The 20,361-nt window shown below is 43.6% G+C and overlaps 1 protein-coding gene across 1 annotated transcript in view; it reads left to right on the forward strand.

Moving 5' to 3' along the window:
* LOC147117257 (contactin-associated protein-like 2) overlaps positions 1–20,361 on the forward strand; it is a 1,950,749-nt gene that overhangs the window by 1,905,789 nt on the left and 24,599 nt on the right. Inside the window, exon 21 of the mRNA XM_085988072.1 lies at positions 15,716–15,943. Within this exon, the coding sequence (XP_085844198.1) occupies positions 15,716–15,943 (228 nt within the window). The remainder of the gene's footprint in view (positions 1–15,715; positions 15,944–20,361) is intronic.

Genomic DNA, 20,361 nt, shown 5'->3' on the forward strand with positions numbered 1-20,361 from the left:
CCTGAGCAAGCTGGGCCCACACCCGAGTATTTATACTTTCCTTGGACGGCGCCACCAGCTGGCCGCCCAGTGTTATCTCATGAGCCATTTCTACATGAATGCTAAGATTCATGACATTCTTCCCGCCTGAAAGATTTGGAAGTCTGATGACTTCCTTCTAGAGGATATAACGGACCACGAAGAGGAGCAGTCATTTTGATTTCTGTTTGTGGCTGGAAGGCACGTCTCCTCGGACCATGTCTTGGTCCCTGGGTCACTTGGTTCGTACAGGTAGGTTGACAGGGCTCGTGTCGCCTTGATCGATCTGAGGGGGACTGGGGTGATCGTGACTCCGGGTGCGGGTCCCCACAGGCACAGAGCTGGCTTCATCTTGCTTGGTAGCTGGTGATTGTCCAGTATCCTGGCTTCGGGTGGCCATCCCATGGGGAGCGCTCTGCTCCCCGAGTTGATTCGGCGGAGTAGCCGGCAGATCCCTTGATGTCCCGGGTAGCGCGTCATCCTCAAAGGAGTGCAGAGTGTCGGCATCATTACTATGGATCCCTCTATCGGTGGGGTCCGTGGGACCAGTTGGACAGGGAGCCAGATCTCGGAGTGAAACGGTGGACTCCCGGCCATCAGGGTACCGCATGTACGCGTATGTGGGATTAACGTCTGTTAGTTCCACCTCGTCGATGAGGGGATCATTCTTGGAAGATCGAACGAATCTTCGGAGCAGCGCGGGGTCAGGAGCTGCCAACCATGATGGTAGGGACTCCCCATGAGTGGAGCGACGCTGGAACCCGAAGAATCGTTCGTGAGGAGTAACGTTGGTGGATGTAGAAAGAAGAGACCTGATGGAATGCAACACGTCAGGAAGCACAGTTTCCCACTGCTGGTCTGGTAGGTTGTGTGACCTCAGTGCAAGATGAAAAGCGTTCCAAATGATAGCGTTGTATCTCTCAACCTGTCCGTTACCGATGGGATGATATGGTGTCTTTTTACTTGTGGCGATTCCCCGTTGGGAAAGATAACTTTTGAGTTCACTTGACATGAAGGAGGGACCCCGATCAGAGTGGATGAAATAGACTGTACCGCAAAGGGAAAAGACCTGATCGAGGCATTTGATCACTGTGGAAGTAAGCATATTGGGACAGAGGAACAGAGGAAAGCAAAGGGAAAGCGTGAATATTCGTCCACCATAGTAAGCAAGTAGGTGTTTCGCATTGAGGAAGGCAATGGCCCTTTAAAGTCAATGCTGAGTCGCTGCATAGGCTGTATAGCGTGTATGAGCAACCCATCCGACGGACGGAAGATTTGCAGTTTTAATTCCGCGCAAATTCTACAAGTGGAACATGTTCTTTTCACGTCTTCCGTAGAAAATGGGAGATTTTTAGATCGCACAAAGTGCAACATACGGGTAACGCCAGGATGGCATAAGTCAGTATGAAGATCCGCAAGAGTCGAAGTTGACATAGAAGAGCAGAATGCACACGTGAGGGTATCCGGGGCCACATTCTCTTTGCTGGGTCGATAATGTGTGGTGTAGCCAAAAGCGGCCAATTCCATCCACCAGAGCTGTATTTTGTTATTCTTGATCTTAGTGCGTTTCCGGTTATCCAGCATAAAGGCCACGGAGCGCTGATCGGTTATAAGCGTGAAATGGCAATGAGTGAGAAAATGACTCCATTTACGTACAGCTTCGATGATAGCCGTAGCCTCCTTCTCGACAGGAGGATAATGGAGCTTGCTATCTTGCAAAGTTCTGGACAAAAATGCAACGGGTCGACAACCTTGATTCAAGGTAGCCGAGATCGCCACTTCCGATGCATCGCACTCGACCACGAAAGGGAGATTTTCATCGATGGAACGAAGCGTGGCATTTTCCAGTTGTCGCTTGAGGAGGTTGAAAGCTGAAATAGCCGTTGCCTCCAACGGAAATGACTTCACGTGAAGCAGGGGCTGGATCTTGTTGGAGAAGTGGGGTATCCACTTCGCATAATAGGCGAACATGCCGAGTGCCCGACGAAGAGAGCCAAGATTCGTAGGGGGAGGGAGCTCCTGAAGCGGATGAAGTCGCTCCGGATCCGGTTTGATGACACCATTGCCCACCCAGCAGCCAAGGATGTTGACTGATGGTACTGATTTCACAGATTTGGACTCATTTAAGGTTAAGTTGCGACAACGGAGAACGTCAAAAAATTTCTGGAGGTTGGCATCATGCTCCTTCTGGTCATGACCAGCAATGGTGATATTTTCCAGATATGGAAAAGTGTCCGTTAAGTTCTCCTGTTTGACTAGGCTATCCATTGCCCGTTGAAAGAAAGCCACCCCATTGGTGACCCCAAATGGAAGGCAACAAAACTGGTAAAGCCGACCATTGGCCTCAAAGGCCGTATACTTTTTGTCAGAGTCTTTTAACGGTACTTGATGGTACGTGCTCTTTAAGTCAAAAGTTGAAAATACCTTGTAGTTGGCAAGGTTATTGACCATGTCATCGATGCATGGTAGTGTGTCGGCATCCAGTTCGGTATACTGGTTAATAGTTTGCAAGTAATCGATACAAAGACATTTCTTGTGTTGCTTCAGAGGATTTTTAACGACGACTTGAGCCCGCCAGGAAGATGAACATGGCTCAATGATACTGTCAGCTAGACGGCGAGAGATCTCTGCCTCGATAAAGGATAGATCATCTTGGCTGAAGCGTCGTGATTTAGTGACTATGGGCTTACATCGGGGGGAAAGATTGGCAAGTAAGGAGGGCTCGTCGAGCGAAGCTGCTGAAAGCGCACAAAATGGTACTTTGGAAATAGTAAGCTCTGGCTTTGACCCTCCAAACTCAAAAGTGAGTCTTTTGTGTTGTTTCTAGAAATCCTGTCCCAGGAGCACATCACTGCATAGGTTTTTGAGCACCCCGAGCCAGGTGGAGATATAAGTGCAGCCATTGAGAATAAGGTCGACAAGACAAAAGCCGAAAGAGTTGGTGGTCAGTGTCGTCAGAGCCATTGCAATTTCCCTGTCCAAGGGGTAATACGCAGTTTTAACTTACTGACAGCCCGCTCACTAATGAAGCTGTCAGAGCTGCATGAGTCGATTAGTGCACTCAAAATGTGTCCATTTACCGAAACCTTCATGGCTGCATGGGACAGACTTTGGAAAAAAACAGCTGTGATGGGAGGAGGAGCAGTTTTACCCTGGATAGCTGTAACCTTAGTAGTGCTTCTTGGGGGAGGAGCAGTTTTATAGATAGCAGCTGTAACCTTAGTAGTGGCTCTTGGGGGAGGAGCAGTTTTATAGATAGTAGCTGCAAAACTAACAGGGGCTCTCGACCGGTATACCTTAGAAAAGTGGCCTTTCTTACTAACAAAGGCTCTTGACTGGCATACCTTAGAAAATTGACCTTTCTTACTGCAATGATTGCAGGTTGCATTACGAGCAGGACAAAATTTCCTATAGTGGAATGCACCTCCACAGAAGAAACACTTCCTTCCAGATTGCCAAGATGCCAAGATCATCAGTGAAGGCTTCTAGGGTAGGGTTGTCATCAGCTAGGTTAGAGTCATCAACAGTGAGTGCTTCCGCCCGAGGCCTATCGAAGGAGTCACTAAAAGTGATAGCAGCAGCCCGTGCAAGTGGTAAAAGATGCATTCCTCTTTGCTAAGTCCAGAGAACATGCCTGGTCATAGGCAGCCTGTAACTTGAGGGTTTTATTCTCCAACAGACACTGGCGTATGAAGGGAGACGCAATCCCATTAATAAAGGAATCACAAAATAACTCCTCCTGGTACTGCTCAGCTGTGACAGCTTTAAGATTACAATCCTTGCTGAGCCTGCGAAGCTTTTGAAGGAATTTGTCAAGTGATTCCCCGGGTTGTTGTCAAGTTGTGGCCAGTAGATGCTGAGCAAAAATTTCGTTTGGGGCCTTATCATATAGTCGCTGTAATATTAGGATAGCGGAGTCATAGTCTACACAGTCTTCAATATAGTCAAACACATGAGGAGATACATAATTGGCAAGTATCTCTAATTTATCAGGAACATTTTCACCACACACACTGAGGAAGTTGCTGAAGGTACGATACCAGTGTTTCCATACCTTAGCATTTGTAGGTGAATTCGGGTCCAGGTCAAGACGGGCGGGTCTGAGTAGTTTGTCCATGATGGATTGATTACTACGTCGGAGTTCCCTTCTACAGTTGAAGTCGTAGCTGGCTGTTCCCGAAATCACTCAGAGCGTGGAGCCGATACACAGTTGATTAAATTGACGTAAGAAAACTACTAAGCACTTGGTTTGTGTATAAAACAAGGCTTTAATCAACTGTTTCACAACCATGAGTTTCTAGTTACATCACTAGTTCCTGGTCCTGAGCAAGCTGGGCCTACGCCCAAGTATTTATACTTTCCTTGTATGGCGCCAGCAGCTGGCCGCCCAGTGTTATCTCATGAGTCATTTCTATATGAATGGTAAGATTCATGACACCAGTTATATCAGAAATGTTGTTGGTTTTCTAATACAAGCAGTATGTTTGACCAGGTGAAAGTTAAAGGGGGAAAATTGCTGTGTAAGTAGGATTTTATACAAGAATTGCTGCTAAAACCACATTTGAACACACAAGAAAGAGATCAGGCTAATAATCAAGATAAGATTCCAGGGTTTGGATGATTACACAATTCTTGTTTCTGCCACAGTTATCATACACCCATCATCAATGGGCAGAGATAGCCCTAAACGAATTGGCATGAAATAGTGTGGAGAAAATACTAGTGAACTAATAAACATAGACAGAGAGATCAAGTATCTATGTGCTATTAAAGATCAAAAGAAAACTATCAATTCCAGAAATCTGCAATAGAAAATGCTGGTAATACACCAGGTTCATCTGCATCTGAGAAAAGGTGGATTAATGTATAAGGTGGAAATCGACAAACTACTGCAGCCATTGATCAGTTCCCTTTGATTTCCCTGCTGCTGGGAACACCAGAGGCTTCTACTGTTGCCAGCCATACTGAGAAGCCACTCCTTCACCTCATTGATATTTTATGGTGCATAATGAATCACTTGTTATGTGCTTTTGTTTAGGGGAGGCATCCAGTAGAAGGTGGAAGGAGTGGAATTTTCTTGTTGTAGATAATTCTGAATGGTAGCAAATGCGGCACATTTCAGAGCACTTGGAAGGCCGTTATGCGGCGGGGGGGGGGGGAACTAGCAGAATGAGTGGCTTGTTGCAAAGACTTTAGTTAAGGTAGAAGATGCTCAGTTCCACCGGTCAATGCTGATATGGGAACAGAAATGAGTAGTTGGATTGTTGATGAGTGCTCAGTGTTTTTAATTAGTCATTTTAAAATCTGTGTAAAATTTAATGGTACCTGTACAATCACTACGTCATTCTGCAGCAAACTTTCCTTTTGTGTCAGTTATGATATCATTTCAGTTATTATGATCTTTATGACTTATACTTTAGTGTCAGTCAGTACTGTAATACTTTGCATCTAGAAGAGTAGCTGATGACTTCCTTTCAGTTAGAGTGAATTTTATTACCTGCATTGATGTTGGGTCTCTGGATACGCAATTACTCCTTAAAATCAATTTCTGCAACTAACACTGCACATTTAAACCCTGTGCCATTGTGCCTCTAGTTGTATTTCTGTAAATGTCACTACGTGCCAATCCAAACTCTTCTATTGGGGAGCAGTTCTTTTTTGTTCACCATTTGGTTTTGTTGTTAAAGATGCTGGCACGGTGCTGTACCTATGCCATCAGGTGGACGTATTATTTGCATTGCATCAAGCCCTGCAGTTTTATAACTAAATAATCCCAGCCATGGCTCAGTGGGTAGCACTCTCACCTCTGAATCAGAAGGTTGTGGGTTCAAGTTCCCACTCCAGAGAATTGAACATAAAAATCTAGGCTGACACTCCAGTGCAGTACTTCAGGGAGGTGCCTCCGACATTAAACTGAGGCCTTTTCTCAGGTGAATGTAAAAGACCCCATGGCACTATTTTGAAAAAGAGCAGGGGAGTTATCCCCGGTGTCCTGCCCAATATTTATCCTCAATCAACATCACTAAAACAGATTATCTGGTATATATCACTGTTTGTTGGAGCTTGCTGCGCGCAAATTGGCTGCCGCGTTTCCTACATTACAACAGTGACTACACTTCAAAAGTACTTCATTGATTGTAAACTACTTTGAGACGTCTTGAGGTCATGAAAGGCACTATATAAATGCAAGTGTTTCTCTTTTTCTTTTACTTCTGACACGAACATTTGCACCATTCTCAGTGCCTCTTCCCCCTCCCCATTCCATGGTAAAACCCTAAAACACATTCTGCAGCCTCCCCCCCAAAAAAATTAAATCGGTTGCAGCTAACTTTCATAAAATTAATAGCATTCGGCCCCATCTCATTATTCAAAACTTATTTATTTAGTGACACAGAGCAGTAAAATTAAGATAATAGGCATTTATGTTCTCCTTTACACCTTTGTTTATATTAAATATTCTGAATAATTGCCAACTAGACTCCTATAAAGGACATTTTTGGGCTATCAAGAAGCACACGGCTGTTTCATTTTAACAGTTACATTGCTATAATGCAAAGTTCTTATTTATTTCTGTTGACTAGACACTTTTTCTGTTATCTGATTGGTTTAGCTCACTTATTAAAATGTGAACGAGTACTCCAGAGGGCATTGAAGTTGTCTGTTAATAGTTTTAGTTTGAATATTATATTTATACATTTGTTACTGATATCACTGCAAAGCTTTTACTAGTATATTTCTGTAGTGAATAAGGTGCCCATTTGCTGTGAGCAGATCAATTTGTATTGGCGACCAAAGTTTCTACCATTTAGGGGTTTATTTTCCTCTGCTATTTTTAACAGACTGGCTAATGTGTTTGCATACCTCACAATTTTAATGTGCATTAACCCACTTAAACAGGTTAAAATTGCACAAAGAGGAAATTAAATACCTAAATTTTAAATCTGCATTACACAGTACAGTATTTGCATAGAGGACAAGAGCTACCTAGTGACAATTAAAGGAACTGCAGAAACATTTCTAAAAGTTGCTGTGAATAGGATTTTATATTGGATAGGGATAATAATGCATGAATAGAAAATCGTTGGCTGTATTCTCACATTTCCCAAGGTGAGTTCCCTGCTCGAGTACAGAATCACCCCCATCATTCGATTTGTTTTTTTTATTCTCATTATATTGATATTGAAAGTGGCTAAACCCTTACAAATTATTTTTGTGTTAATTCTGTACGTTTCATTGTATATGTGTATATATAAGTTTCAAATTTAATTTGCTATTTGTCTGCCCTGTTGCATACCAATTTAAATCTTTTTGCAAAAACATAACTTCATCCTCTGTCCCTCGTACACTCCCTATTTTATCTCTTTGGCAAATTTGGCAGGCTTACAATTAATTTCTATATTTGTATGGAAACAGTAACGGTCCAAGCACTGAACCTTTCTGCACTCCTTTCAACACCTACCCCCTAGTCTGGGACTACAAGTACTGTTATACTTTTTTTTTAAAAACAATTCCTTATCAAGTCTCACATTTATCCTAGATTTCTATGGATTTTAGTTTTAATGGACCTTTCATTTGGGACTTTGTTAAAGGTGTCAGCTTTGGCTCGGTGGTAGTGCTCTTGCATCTGAGCCGAAGGGTTAAAGTCCCACTTTAGGGACTTGAGCTCATAATTTAGGATTACACTTAGTGCAGCACTCCCTCAGTACTACACTTATCAGAAGTGCCTTCTTTAGGATGAGATGTTAAACCAAGGATCCGTTTGCCCCCTCACATGGACAAAAAACATCCCATGGCATTATTCAAAGAAGAGATGGGCGGTCTTCCTGGTATCCTGGCCAATATTTATCCCTTAACATCACTGAAGGCATAATTATCTACATTACCAGTGTTTCCTACATTACAACAGTGACTACATTTCAAAAGCACTTAATTGGCTTTGGAACGCCTTGAGGTCGTGAAAGGCACTATATAAATGCAAGTGCTTTCTTTCTAAAGACCTTCTGGAAGTCTAAATAAAAAATATATGGACTTCTGCTGTTTTATTTGTCATGTCCTCGAAGAAATCAAGAGGGTCTGTCAAGCAGAATCTTCCTCTCCAAAATCCATACAGTTCCTTGACATCAAGGCAGCATTTGACTGAGTGTGGCATCAAGGAGCCCTAGTAAAATTGAAGTCAATGGGAATCAGGGGAAAACACTTCACTGGCTGGAGTCATACCTAGCACAGAGGAAGATCGCTGTGGTTGTTGGAGGTCAATCATCTCAGCCCTAGGACATCGCTGCAGGAGTTCCTCAAGGCAGTGTCCTAGGTTCAACCATCTTCAGCTGCTTCATCAATGACCTTCCCTCCATCATAAGGTCAGAAGTGGGGATGTTTGCTGATGATTGCACAGTATTTAGTTCCATTCGCAACTCCTCAGATAATGAAGCAGTCCATGCCCACATGCAGCAAGACCTGGACAACATTCAGGCTTGGGCTGATAAGTAGCAAGTAACAATCACGCCCACAAGTGCCAGGCAATGACTATCTCCAACAAACAAGAGTCTAACCACTGCCCCTTGACATTCAATCCCCCACCATCAACATCCTGGGGTTCACCATTAACCAGAAACTTAACTGAACCAGCCGCACAAATACTGTGGTAACAAGAGCAGGTCAGAGGCTGGGTATTCTGCGATGAGTGTCTCACCTCCTGATTCCCCAAAGCCTTTCCACCATCTACACGGCACAAGTCAGGAGTGTGATGGAATACTCTCCACTTGCCTGGATGAGTACAGCTCCAACAACACTCAAGAAGCTCGACACCATCCAGGACAAAGCAGCCCGTTTGATTGGCTCCCCATCCACCACCTTAAACATTCACTCCCTCCACCACCAGCACACTGTGGCTGCAATGTGTGCCATCTACAAGACTTCTTCGGCAGCACCTCCCAAACCCGCGACCTCTACCACCTAGAAGGACAAGGGCAGCAGGCGCATGGGAACACCATCACCAAGTTCCCCACCAAGTTACACACCATCCTGACTTGGAAGTATATCACCGATCCTTCATCGTAGCTGGGTCAAAATCCTGGAATTCACTCCCTAACAGCACTGTGGGAGTGCCTTCACCACACAGACTGCAGCGGTTCAAGAAGGTGGCTCACCACCACCTTCTCAAGGGCAATTAGGGATGGGCAATAAATGCTGGCCTTGCCAGTGACACCCACATCGCATAAACGAATAAAAATAAACTATCACTTGGTTGATGTGTATTTTATTGTTCGCACTGCTGACAGGATGGAGTACTGTGTGAACAATGTGACTGAGTGAGTTACTGCTTTGGAATTGCAATGTATTGGAACGAGGATTAATTTACCTGTACTTTTTCCCTTCATTTTAGTCACCCAATTTTTATTCATGAATGAGCAACAAAATTACTGCATTAATAAAGGGAAACAGTGCAGAAATTCTAAACTAAAGTTAAGGGGAAATTAATATTCAAATAAGACTTGATTTAAAGTGTTGTATTTTATAGAAAGCCCAGTCTAGGTACAGTTAACTTTAACTCGACATAGTCGAATTACAAAAAAAAATGTAATTCTCTCTTTAATTATCTCATACATTAATAGTTCACTTTGGCGTTCACAGTAGTAGACAGCTTCATACATACCATTGATTTGATTTACATAAACAGCACTTGCCAATCATTCATTGCTGCTCAGTTTTTCACAGTGCTGTAGCAGTATTTCCTGTCCAGCCTCATATCAATTTTTCAGTGAGCACACTTTTATTTCTTACATATTGCAAGCTACTCCTGTGGGATTGGATTCTTTTGCATGAATCTCATCGAGGCCTCAGTGCACATGTATGACTCCATTGAACTTTGTTGAAAGTCAGTGTACGGCAGAGGTTTCTAAACTGGTCCCTAACCACAGCAATCTAACATTGAAGCCCGGGCAACTATGTCTTATTTGTGCTTATACTTCTCATTGGCTGGTTTGGATTGAGTTATTCAGCGTTGTTTCATTATTGGCAAATAAATACTAAATCAGAACACTACAGTTACGCAATAAACAGACTGTTAGAAAATAGCAGTATTCTCAGCAAAATTCTGTTAGCATAAGCAACTTAAAATAAATGCAAATTAATAGGAACATGGATTTTAACTTTATATGTGGTTCCTGAGGCACCATGTTATGCACCTATATGACCCACGAAGAAAAAAAGCTTGGACATGGGCCTTCTTCTGGCATATGGGCCTCAGCCCAATGGTCCAGTGTAGTTGTGTTACTCAGTCATACAGATCAGGAAGATTTTAGGTTTAATCCCTGGACTATTGAGTTTTTTAATCTCAGACTTCAGTGGGAGGGTGGGGAGAGGGGCGGCAGTTGGCTTCCCTGTGCTAAATTTGGGAGGGGACGGGAATCAGCCAGGATCCGACTTGTGATCACTATCCAGTGACCTCTGCTGGAAATTTTAATCTATGTGGATATTGAGTGGGACAGAATACATTTCGGCTGTGATTTCCATCCCCCCCCCCCCTCCCCACACATACCATAATCAGGTAGTGCCGGAATTGTCTCGGCTCACATGTGAAGAATGGTCACCAGATGAGGTGCTGGAGTATAGATAATGCCCATAGAGCCACACTCCAGCATCATTTACCACATTTGGGGGGCAGAGAGAAAACTGGGGAGGGAGGAATAAAAGTAAAATGGCAGACTTAGCAGCAAAATTGTAAATTAAATTAAAAGATGAGCGGAATATATTCAAGAATCTGAAGATAAAGTACATTTTAGAAATGTATTTAATCCCCTTGGTTTAAAATAATGCAGCATTAAGGCTATTTCCTAATTGCAGATGAAATTTGTGGTCAAATTGAGGAAGTTTATGCTGAGGAGTGGAACATAATTCCAGTTTAGACACCCATATCAGCATCAAGCTCTGCCAGGTCAGGCATATCAAGGCCATATGCAACATAACACTCTTGTATGCTACCCCAATAATGTGCCTTAATCCCCAGCCTCAGTAAAGCTTAATATCCACTTTATTCTCCACCAAAGTGAATTTTCCATTTCCATCACAAGCCATTGTAGGCTCATGGCTGCTCTGAGTAAAACTTCTAATTTGTGCTGAGATTAACTAACTCACCAGTCCAGGGATTAAACCTGAAATCTTCCTGATCTGTAGGGCTCAGTAACGCAACTGCATGGCTTTTTAACCACTGGACGATTGGGCTGAGGGCGATATGCCGACAGAAGGCCCATGTCCAAACCAATTTCATGTACGACCCTTACTTACAGTAGATAGAGAGACGTCCAGTTCATCAGTCTGGGCTGGGTTCAAATCCGTGTAGTGGAAGTGAAAGGGTACTGTGCTAATCCTAATCCTTTACACCCCACAGCTGACCCACCACCACCCCCCCCCCCCCCATTTTCCTTTCCATTCCCTGAAGAGAATTAACTGGAAAAGTATACTTTACTCCTTTATAATGTCATAATTCACTGTAATGTGAAACACCCATTCCTTAATCTGTAGTATCCCATATACCCAACAGCTATGTTTTGGGTTGTGCTTCTAGAACACAGTATACAAAACAGGCCATCAGATTTTTTTCTATGTCACTCTCTGTTGTAGTTTTGATATGGAAACCAAAACTCTTAAAGAAAAAAAGTATGTCAGTGCCTTTGCTCTGCAACACCATCTATTTTAAGTAGATACTGTTTAATTATTGGATCTGAACTCCATTGTCACCTCACCCTCCTCTCCTTTCACACCAAAAATTCCCCTTGCCCATATCCTCATCTCCTTTACCCTGCAACCTTTCCTGACTAACTGTTCCTCAACCATCCTGTTCCTGAGCCCCACTCACTGCATTTTCAGACTCTATTACAACAGAATTCTGGTGAGATTTGCTCCAGTTCTTAAACATTCAGTACTGATTTACACCAGTGAAAGAAAATTGATCCTCAGCTGTTCATTTTCAATGGGGACACAAGTTACATAGGATTACATGCATAGGATATATGGCACAGAAACAGGCCATTCGGCTCAACCAGTCCATGCCGGCATTTATGCTCCACTCGAGCCTCCTCCCGTCTTTCCTCATCTAAATCTATCAGCGTAACCCTCTATTCCCTTCTCTCTCATATGTTTGTCCAGCCTCCCCTTAAATGCATCAATACTATTCACTTCAACCACTCCCTGTGGTAGTGAGTTCCACATTCTCACCACTCTCTGGATAAAGAAGTTTCTTCTGAATTCCCTATTGGATTTCTTGGTCACTATCTTATATTGATGGCCTCTAGTTATGCTCTTCCCCACAAGTGGAAGCATTCTCTCTGTATCCACTCTATCAAAACCTTTCATAATTTTAAAGACCTCTATTAGGTCACCCCGCAGCCTTTTTTCAAGCGAAAAGAGACCCAGCCTGTTCATCCTTTCCTGATATGTATACCCTCACATTTCTGGTATTATCCTTGTAAATCTTCTCTGCACCCGCTCCAGTGCCTCTATATCCTTTTTATAATATGGTGACCAGAACTCTACACATGCTCCAAGTGTGGTCTAACCAAGGTTCGATACAGGTTTAGCATAACTTCACTACTTTTCAATTCTATCCCTCTAGAAATAAACCCTAGTGCTTGGTTTGCTTTTTTTATGGCCTTGCTAACCTGCATCGCAACTTTTGTGATTTGTATGAATTCTGTAAAAGTATCCTCCGGACTCAAAGGAAAACCGTAAACAATGCATGCAGGGCAGAACTAGGCCAATATCCATTAATAATTACTATCCAAAAAAGAGCCACCAAATTTTGGAAACACCTAAAAATGAGCAACCCCCACTGCTATCATTACGAAGCCCTGAAATGCCAAGAGAGGACCATAAAGAAGAATACCCTCAGTCAACTAGTCCTGGGACTCAGTGAGTAACTACTAACACTACTAACAATAACCAGCCCCAGGACAGTGACATCGTAGCACAGAGAATTCGACCCAACACAATTGTCACTAAGCAAAAGGAAAAATATCTGTCGTATTGGGCAGAAACAACAAAAACCCAAAACAAACTCATTTGCTACTTGGCCCTAAACAGACAATACAACATGGCTGAATACCTGACCATGGTAAAGGATAGCAAACTGAGAAAAACCTTGACAAGGTACAGACTTAGTGAACATAGCCTGGCCATCGAAAAAGGCAGACACAGACAGACCTGGCTACCAAGAGAGGACAGGATATGCTCTCACTGCAGTCAGGGAGTGGTGGAGACAGAGATGCACTTCCTCACAGCTTGTGGAAAATATCAGGGCATCAGGGAGAATTTCTACCCAAAATTCACAAAAATATGCCCTGAATTCAGAAATTTGAATGACGACCAAAAACTCCCATACCTACTAGGGGAACAGAGAAATTGTGTAACCTTAGCGGCACACTATGTTACAGCTTGCCATAAACAGAGGGACAACCATTAAACCTAAGAAAAGAGTATATACAAATTATACGAATGTATATTTATACACTCAGGGATATATCTGTTTATACACTGTATGGATAGATCTGTGTTTATGTGTTCAACCATAAATGTTTTTTGATGCTTTGGCAACATAAGATGTACCTTATCATGCCAATAAAGCGATTTGAATTGAATTGAATTGAGTGTATTTGCACTCCTAGATCCCTTTGTTCCTCTACCCCACCTAGACTCGCACCCTCCAAGTGATAGGCTGATTGGCTATGATAAATTGACCCTTAGTGTTAGGGGGATTAAATACGTGGGGTTACGGGGATAGGGTGGGATATGTGTTGGTGTAGGGGTTACGGGGATCGGGTGGGATATGTGTCGGTGCAGGCTCGATGGGCCGAAATGGCCTCTATCTGCACTGTGGGGTTTCTGTGATTCTGTGATAAGTGACCTCCCTATTCTTCCTTAGTTGTTTGTAAACAAGTGAGGTCAGCATGTTCCCTTCAAATCACAGGCAGTAGGCAGCACTCCAGAAATAGAAAGCGTGAACTTGGACTAATGACCTGTTGTCATTTAATGCAAGACTTGTATTGCCTGTATAAATGGAAATTGTGATAATGATCATTCCTTTAGAGCTTTTTTTCTATAAAATAGAGTAGTTTGCACTTTACTCTAATGCCTTGTACAAGCAAGATGTTTGTGACAGAGGTTATCTGCTAGTGCAATGACGAGCATTTGCTTGTCACATTCCCTCATTATGGGCTATTAGTTCATGACAGATCTTTAAAGGCCATCACTCTAACCCGAGTAAGTAATGAACTACATTTGGCCTTGCCACTAGATACAATATTCCATCACAGAAAAAGTAAGTTGAAATTTGTAGCATGTATTTACATAAAAATACCTATTGGAGAATTTGTATCTGCTTCTACTGTTTTTTTAAAAGTGAGTCTGAGACCAACTAGCTTAATATGTTGCATTTAATTAAGAGTCCTTTTGCCAAAACATAATGGCAATGTTATGGTTCATAAAGTGTGTTGAAGATTATCTGTAGGTCTGTGCAATTCTAATTTTAAACTTCAGTAGGAGACATACGTGACTGCATTACAAATTCAATATTTCTGAATTATGACAATATCAGATCCATGAAATAAGGCTAGATATTTTTATGTTTCTCTCCACTCATTATGGTGTCCTCAATGTTTTGTATATATGCTTGAATAAAAGAAACAAAATTATGAACCACAAAACTTAACCAAAAATAAGTTGAATTTCTGATTTATTATGATAATTCTATCCTGTCTTACCAGTTCAGGAATCCCAGCACACCTTCAGCAGGACAGGACTTCCAGCCACCACAACCCCCTGACCCTGGTTCATCTCTTGGTTCAGGCCATTAGAATGTTTTTTAGCCGGACTTCTTGGCCTCCGGCAATGAGTCTCCCTGGAGGGAGCAGAGAGATTGGTTGTGGCTGCCTGCAAAGCGTAGCATTGCTGGTGACCACTGGGTCATTATAAAAGGGAGCAAATCTTGTGAAGCACTATTTCTAAAAAAACCTTTAGCTTTTTCTCATGCTGATTTTGCATCAACAGCCTGTTTTCTTTTTAAACTTGGGTTGTGTAATTGGTTGTCCTAGGCTTCTCGGTCTTAAAAAATGTAAATATCAGCCCTCTGCTGCCATAATGGTGCTATACCATAATGGTGCTATACACCAGGGACAAACGTGGGACCCTGGCACCCAGTGTTCCAACAGTGCAAATGACAGAAAATACATTGGATGAAATATTTCCATCATTTACATATCATTAACATACACCTGTCAATATATGGGCGGATGCATGGCACATCCAGTCACGGCAGAAAAAAATCCCAGAAATGGCAGAGGCAAGCGGCTCCCAAAGAGTTTTCCGCCTCTGTCCAATTTAGCCATGCCTGGGTGCTGGTGCAACTTGAGGGGAAATCTAGGCCTTGATTTCTTAACTGGCCTGTATGACTGGGCCATTACTGTAACCATGGCAATAGGATATTATAATCATTGCATTTGTATTCAGATTGCAACTTCTCCTTTCACCCCCCCCCCCCACCCCCCACTGAATGAATACCTATTAGAGTATGAATACTCATTTTGAAAACTCTTACCTTTTAGGCAGCTCACTAATAGATATCGTAATCTACAACAGTACAGTGTCCACTTTCAGGTCGAATCTGATACTTCATGCTTATCTTAAGTTTTTTGTTGTTTTGTTGCAGAAATTGGAAACATTGACCAGGAGGTACAGAAGTATAATACTCCAGGGTTTGTCGGCTGCCTGTCACGAGTACAGTTTAACGAGATTGCACCACTCAAGGCTGCACTGAAGCCCAGCGCCTCTTCTCCAGTCAGTGTCCAAGGAGAATTTGTTGAATCCAATTGCGGAGCGTCCCCTTTAACCATTCCACCAATGCCAGCTGCCACAGATCCCTGGCATTTTGGCTCAGGTATGAGGTGGCAGTATCTGCAATAAAAAGTGTTTATTGCTGCATTTTTAACTTTAATATTAATCTTCTAATACATAGGGGTATACTTTTGACTTTACTGCCTGGACAGCAAGGAAAATCGGGCTGGAAGGATCAGTCATCCATTACGGAGTTGACCTAATTTTCTGTCCATTTAATGGAAGGTCACACAGGTGGAAGTCTAGTGTCTAACTAATTGTACTACATGGTTCCCCCAGGAACCGTGTAAATTAAACTTGGCACAGTAAATATTTGAAACGTTTTCTCTGTCATTTTCACAAAATTATCTCCGTCTGTTCACACTGGTATCATTCTCTAGCAGCACTCACTATGTGAGATCAGTGACTTGATTTAGGAGCATACACCAACATGCGCAATATAACCAAACTCTTTCAAACGTTGAATCTGGATACACCATGACAGAAACAGTGAAAAGTATGGAAGGATTTAAAGGAGTATTTCACTGAACAGCTATCAGGTTAGAAAAGTTGCAGTCATCACTTGCATTTTTTAAAAATACTGTAATTGGTCATTCCTTTTTTTTCTCATTTAAATCAGGTTTTTTTGCAAGCTTCTTAACTGCCTTCTTTTACAGTAACAGCACCAATATTTTCACTTTTTTGTTCTTTATGGCACCAAAATATGATGCTGCTGCAAAATGTTATGTCTAGCCTTAACCCTGCTCCCCATATCGAAAGGGGCAGCATTTTAAACCTTCGATCTATTTTATTTCCTTTCCAGTTTGAAAAAGGGTTAGACCCGAAACGTCACTCTAATTTCTCTCCACGGATGTTGCCTGGCCTGCTGAGTTTTTCCAGCATTTTCTGTTGTTATTTTGGATTTCCAGCATCTGCAGTATTTTGCTATCGTACCAGCATTTTAAACAGCTGTGTTACCCACAATGGTTTCTGATATGTATTTTTTTAAAGCATTGATAGACCCCAGGGAACAGATCGTCTACCCACCTACAGCTGAGCAGGTTAGCATTTGGACTGTTCCCAAGTCTCCATGAATTCCAGACTCAGCTAGCCACTAGGAGACATGTAATAGTGCCCTGGGAATGAATCTCTTGTCTTTATGGAAATACATTGGTTAATTAATGTGCATTATTCATGAAATAATAGCTCTCAGCTGAAGACTCCTTCAGGCTGGTGACCTTGTTCTAAGATCATTTTGAGAACTAGGCTGACAGACTGTCCCAATCTGGATTCATTTATGCGAAGCCCTGTACAAGTGTACCAGTGAAGGAAATTGTGTTATATACTGCCGCACAGATTTTGTAGCATGCAAGGAAAGTGGGTCACTCTAATTGAGATCGGCAGTACCGGCACTTATCCATTCCCTTCATTCCAGTCCTCATAAAAGGAAGCTAGTTTTGAAACAAGCTACCGTGGTCCCAAACGAAAATTGTTCATGTCTGATATGAATGTAACAAAATTTACCAGCCAGTATTCAGACGCTTCAGCACTTTGTAGCTATCCCACGGATCATCCTAACTTGCCTTGAAGCAGACCATGGAGGAGAATTTGGCTAACCTCCAAAAATGGGCATGTGAATCGTGGTTTGCGATTAACTTGCACCTGTTCATTGCATTGCAAGCAGCACGGAAAGTTCGTGCTGGCTGCTGCTTTACCTGATGCTGCGTGCAGCCACCGGTATCCACGCTGTTCATTGGCTGCACGCATCAGCAGGGGGCCCGATATCACGAGTGGCTAGTGCTACTGAAAGGCAACCTGCATTTCTTAAAGGGGAGGCGCACTGTGGCTGTAAGAAGTGCTAGGAGTCATTTGAAAACAGAATCTGTGCTGTGATTCTATGAGCAATGGTTGAACATATGAGAGAGTGAGCACCAAGGTTTTCAGACACTGCACTGGAGGTCTTGGTGGAAGAGGTGGAAAGAAAGAGAGACATCCTGTATCCGGGGGCTCTGGGGCAGGAGGCACTCCAGACAGATGCTCAGGAGGCAGTGGGAAGAAAAAGTGGCAGAGGTCAATGCCAAGAGTGTTGCTCCAAGAACATGGATGCAGTACAGGAAGAAGTTTTAACAATCTCACATGAATTGTGAAGGTGAGTTCATTTTCAAATGGCATATCCTACCAGTTCACCACTAGCCTCACCCACTGCTCAAATCACTACACACCCCATCACCCATCTATTAATAGTCTCTATCAATCAGTGCTCAACCTTTATATGCCTTACCTCACCCTCACACACTTCACACTGCTGTAAGCCTCCCACCCACAGCTCGCACACAATGGCAGCTATTCAACCATGACAGCCACATCACCCAAACATATTACAGGACACTCACTGACATACTTTTCTCTTTCTTGCAAGAGAAGATTGCGCATAACAGCAGCAAAGAACTGGAGGAGGAAAAGGGCACCTGCATGTTTTAACCCCCATGGAAGAGACAGTGCTGGCCATCATAGGAAGGGGCATCACTGAGGCCATGGCCACTGGCGGGGCTGCAGCAATCGATGATCAGGGTATCTGCATACCAAATCCTTCTCTCATCCCACTTCTCCCTCATCCTTCAATCTCTTCTGACTTGGAAGCTGCAGGTGGTGTAAGCACCACAACCCAACCCTTGTCCCTTTTTCATTTCAGATACCCAAGAACTCGAGCCTTCCCAGTCAGTGGAGGAAGAGGAAGAAGACAGTGAAGATGAAGAGACACCGTCACTCAATCTTACAGTTGCAGCCACCAGCTCAGATACTGACACTGCGTGCATTTTAGAGGCTAGGATGGAGGAGGCATCTGCACTTGGTGAGACACCGGGCACCAGTGCGCAGGAATCATGGCAGGGGAAAAGTATAGCACAGGTGCCAGCTCGCTGGAGGGCAAGGTCGCACTCTAGTTTTGCTGCATAGACTCAGATGAGGACTTGATGGGCCAGGCTACAGAAGAAGGCTGATGGGTGTACATAACCAAATCAATGGTGCACTGGAAAGCCTGCCAGAAAGCCAGCGCTCAATGTCAAGGAGCATGAACGAGTCCAGCAACAACTTAGCACTGGGCTTTGCTCAAACCTTGTACTCCATCCTTTCCAACATGGAACAGGTGGTCACCTCCATTAGCACACCTGTGGAATGTCTGATGGCTGATGCCACAGCTTCCATCAAAGGTTTGAGAGCTGCAGTGGAAGCTGAGACTGCTGCCCTCATGGGTTTGGATACCTGTTCAAAGGAGCTTCCAGGCCCTCACAGCAGTCTATCAATCTGTTCTCCAACAGATCAGTAGGATTGCTGAGGCGCCGCCCCAGGAGAGTGGCAGAGGCTATCTCATGATAACAGCATTTGTGCTCCCATCCCTGCCGCTCCGCTAGTGCCCTTGCTGTTGTCTGTCAGCCAGCTAGCCCAGACCGCTGCAGCCCAGGCTGAAATAGTGCAGTCTGAAGCTGGACCTTCTAGGCCCAGAGCTACTCAAGGTCGCCCTCTAAGGCCATCTGCAGTCTCCTCAATTGGATGTCAGCAGCTTTTCACCACCCGTGCTGCAGCCACTGGAAAAGCACCTCATAGGAGCACTAAGAGAGGCAAAGGCACCCAGAAGACAGGCAGTAATGGAATGCACAAAGGTGATTAGTATATTTTTGTATGTATTGTGTCATGATTGAATTTATAAATTTGGATTGGAGTGTGCATTTTTTGGTGGTTTTTATTTTTGTGTTGTCGAAAAGAGGACAATGTGATGGTCAATGATAGAGGAAAGGTAAGGAATGTGGGACTGGTGGTGAATGGGGAGGTGTGGTTGAGGTTACTGGTATCACTCATTAATTAATTCCTCACATAGAGCCCGGGCTGAAAGGGGCTGTCTACATTGTAGTCTCCCTTCCTCTTCCTGTTCCTCCACTTCCTCCTCTTCCTCATGCTCTTGCTGCTCAGCTTCTCGCCTGATAGGTGATGGCAAGGGCTGTTCCCTCATAATGGCCAGGTTGTGCAGCATGCAACATACTACCATAAATCTTGATACACGCTCAGCTGAGTACTGCAGGGCTCCTCCAGAGCGGTCTAGGCAGCAGAAGTGTTGCTTGAGGACACCGATGGTCTGCTCTATAATGTTCCTTGTGGCAGCATGGCCCTAATTGTATGCCTGCTGTGCACGTGCGCGTGGGTTCCGATCCGGAGTCATGAACCATGTCATGAGTGGATAACCCTTGTCACCCAGTAGCCAGCCTTTGACTTGCCGTGGTGGGTCAAATACAGCTGGCACAGAGGACAGCCGCAGAATGAAGGAATCGTGACTACTGCCAGGAGAATGGGCATTCACCAGCATGATACACTGCCTGTGGTCGCACATCAGTTGCACATTGAAGGAGTGGAATCCCTTTTGGTTCATGAAAATGGCCGAGTTCAGAATTGCTCCCTAAATTGCTCCCTTCTCCCCCTCCTCCTCCTCCC

The sequence above is a fragment of the Somniosus microcephalus genome, chromosome 5, assembly GCF_052327205.1.
Source record: "Somniosus microcephalus isolate GS21.2 chromosome 5, FLI_Smic_1.0, whole genome shotgun sequence".
NCBI classification, from domain to species: domain Eukaryota; kingdom Metazoa; phylum Chordata; class Chondrichthyes; order Squaliformes; family Somniosidae; genus Somniosus; species Somniosus microcephalus.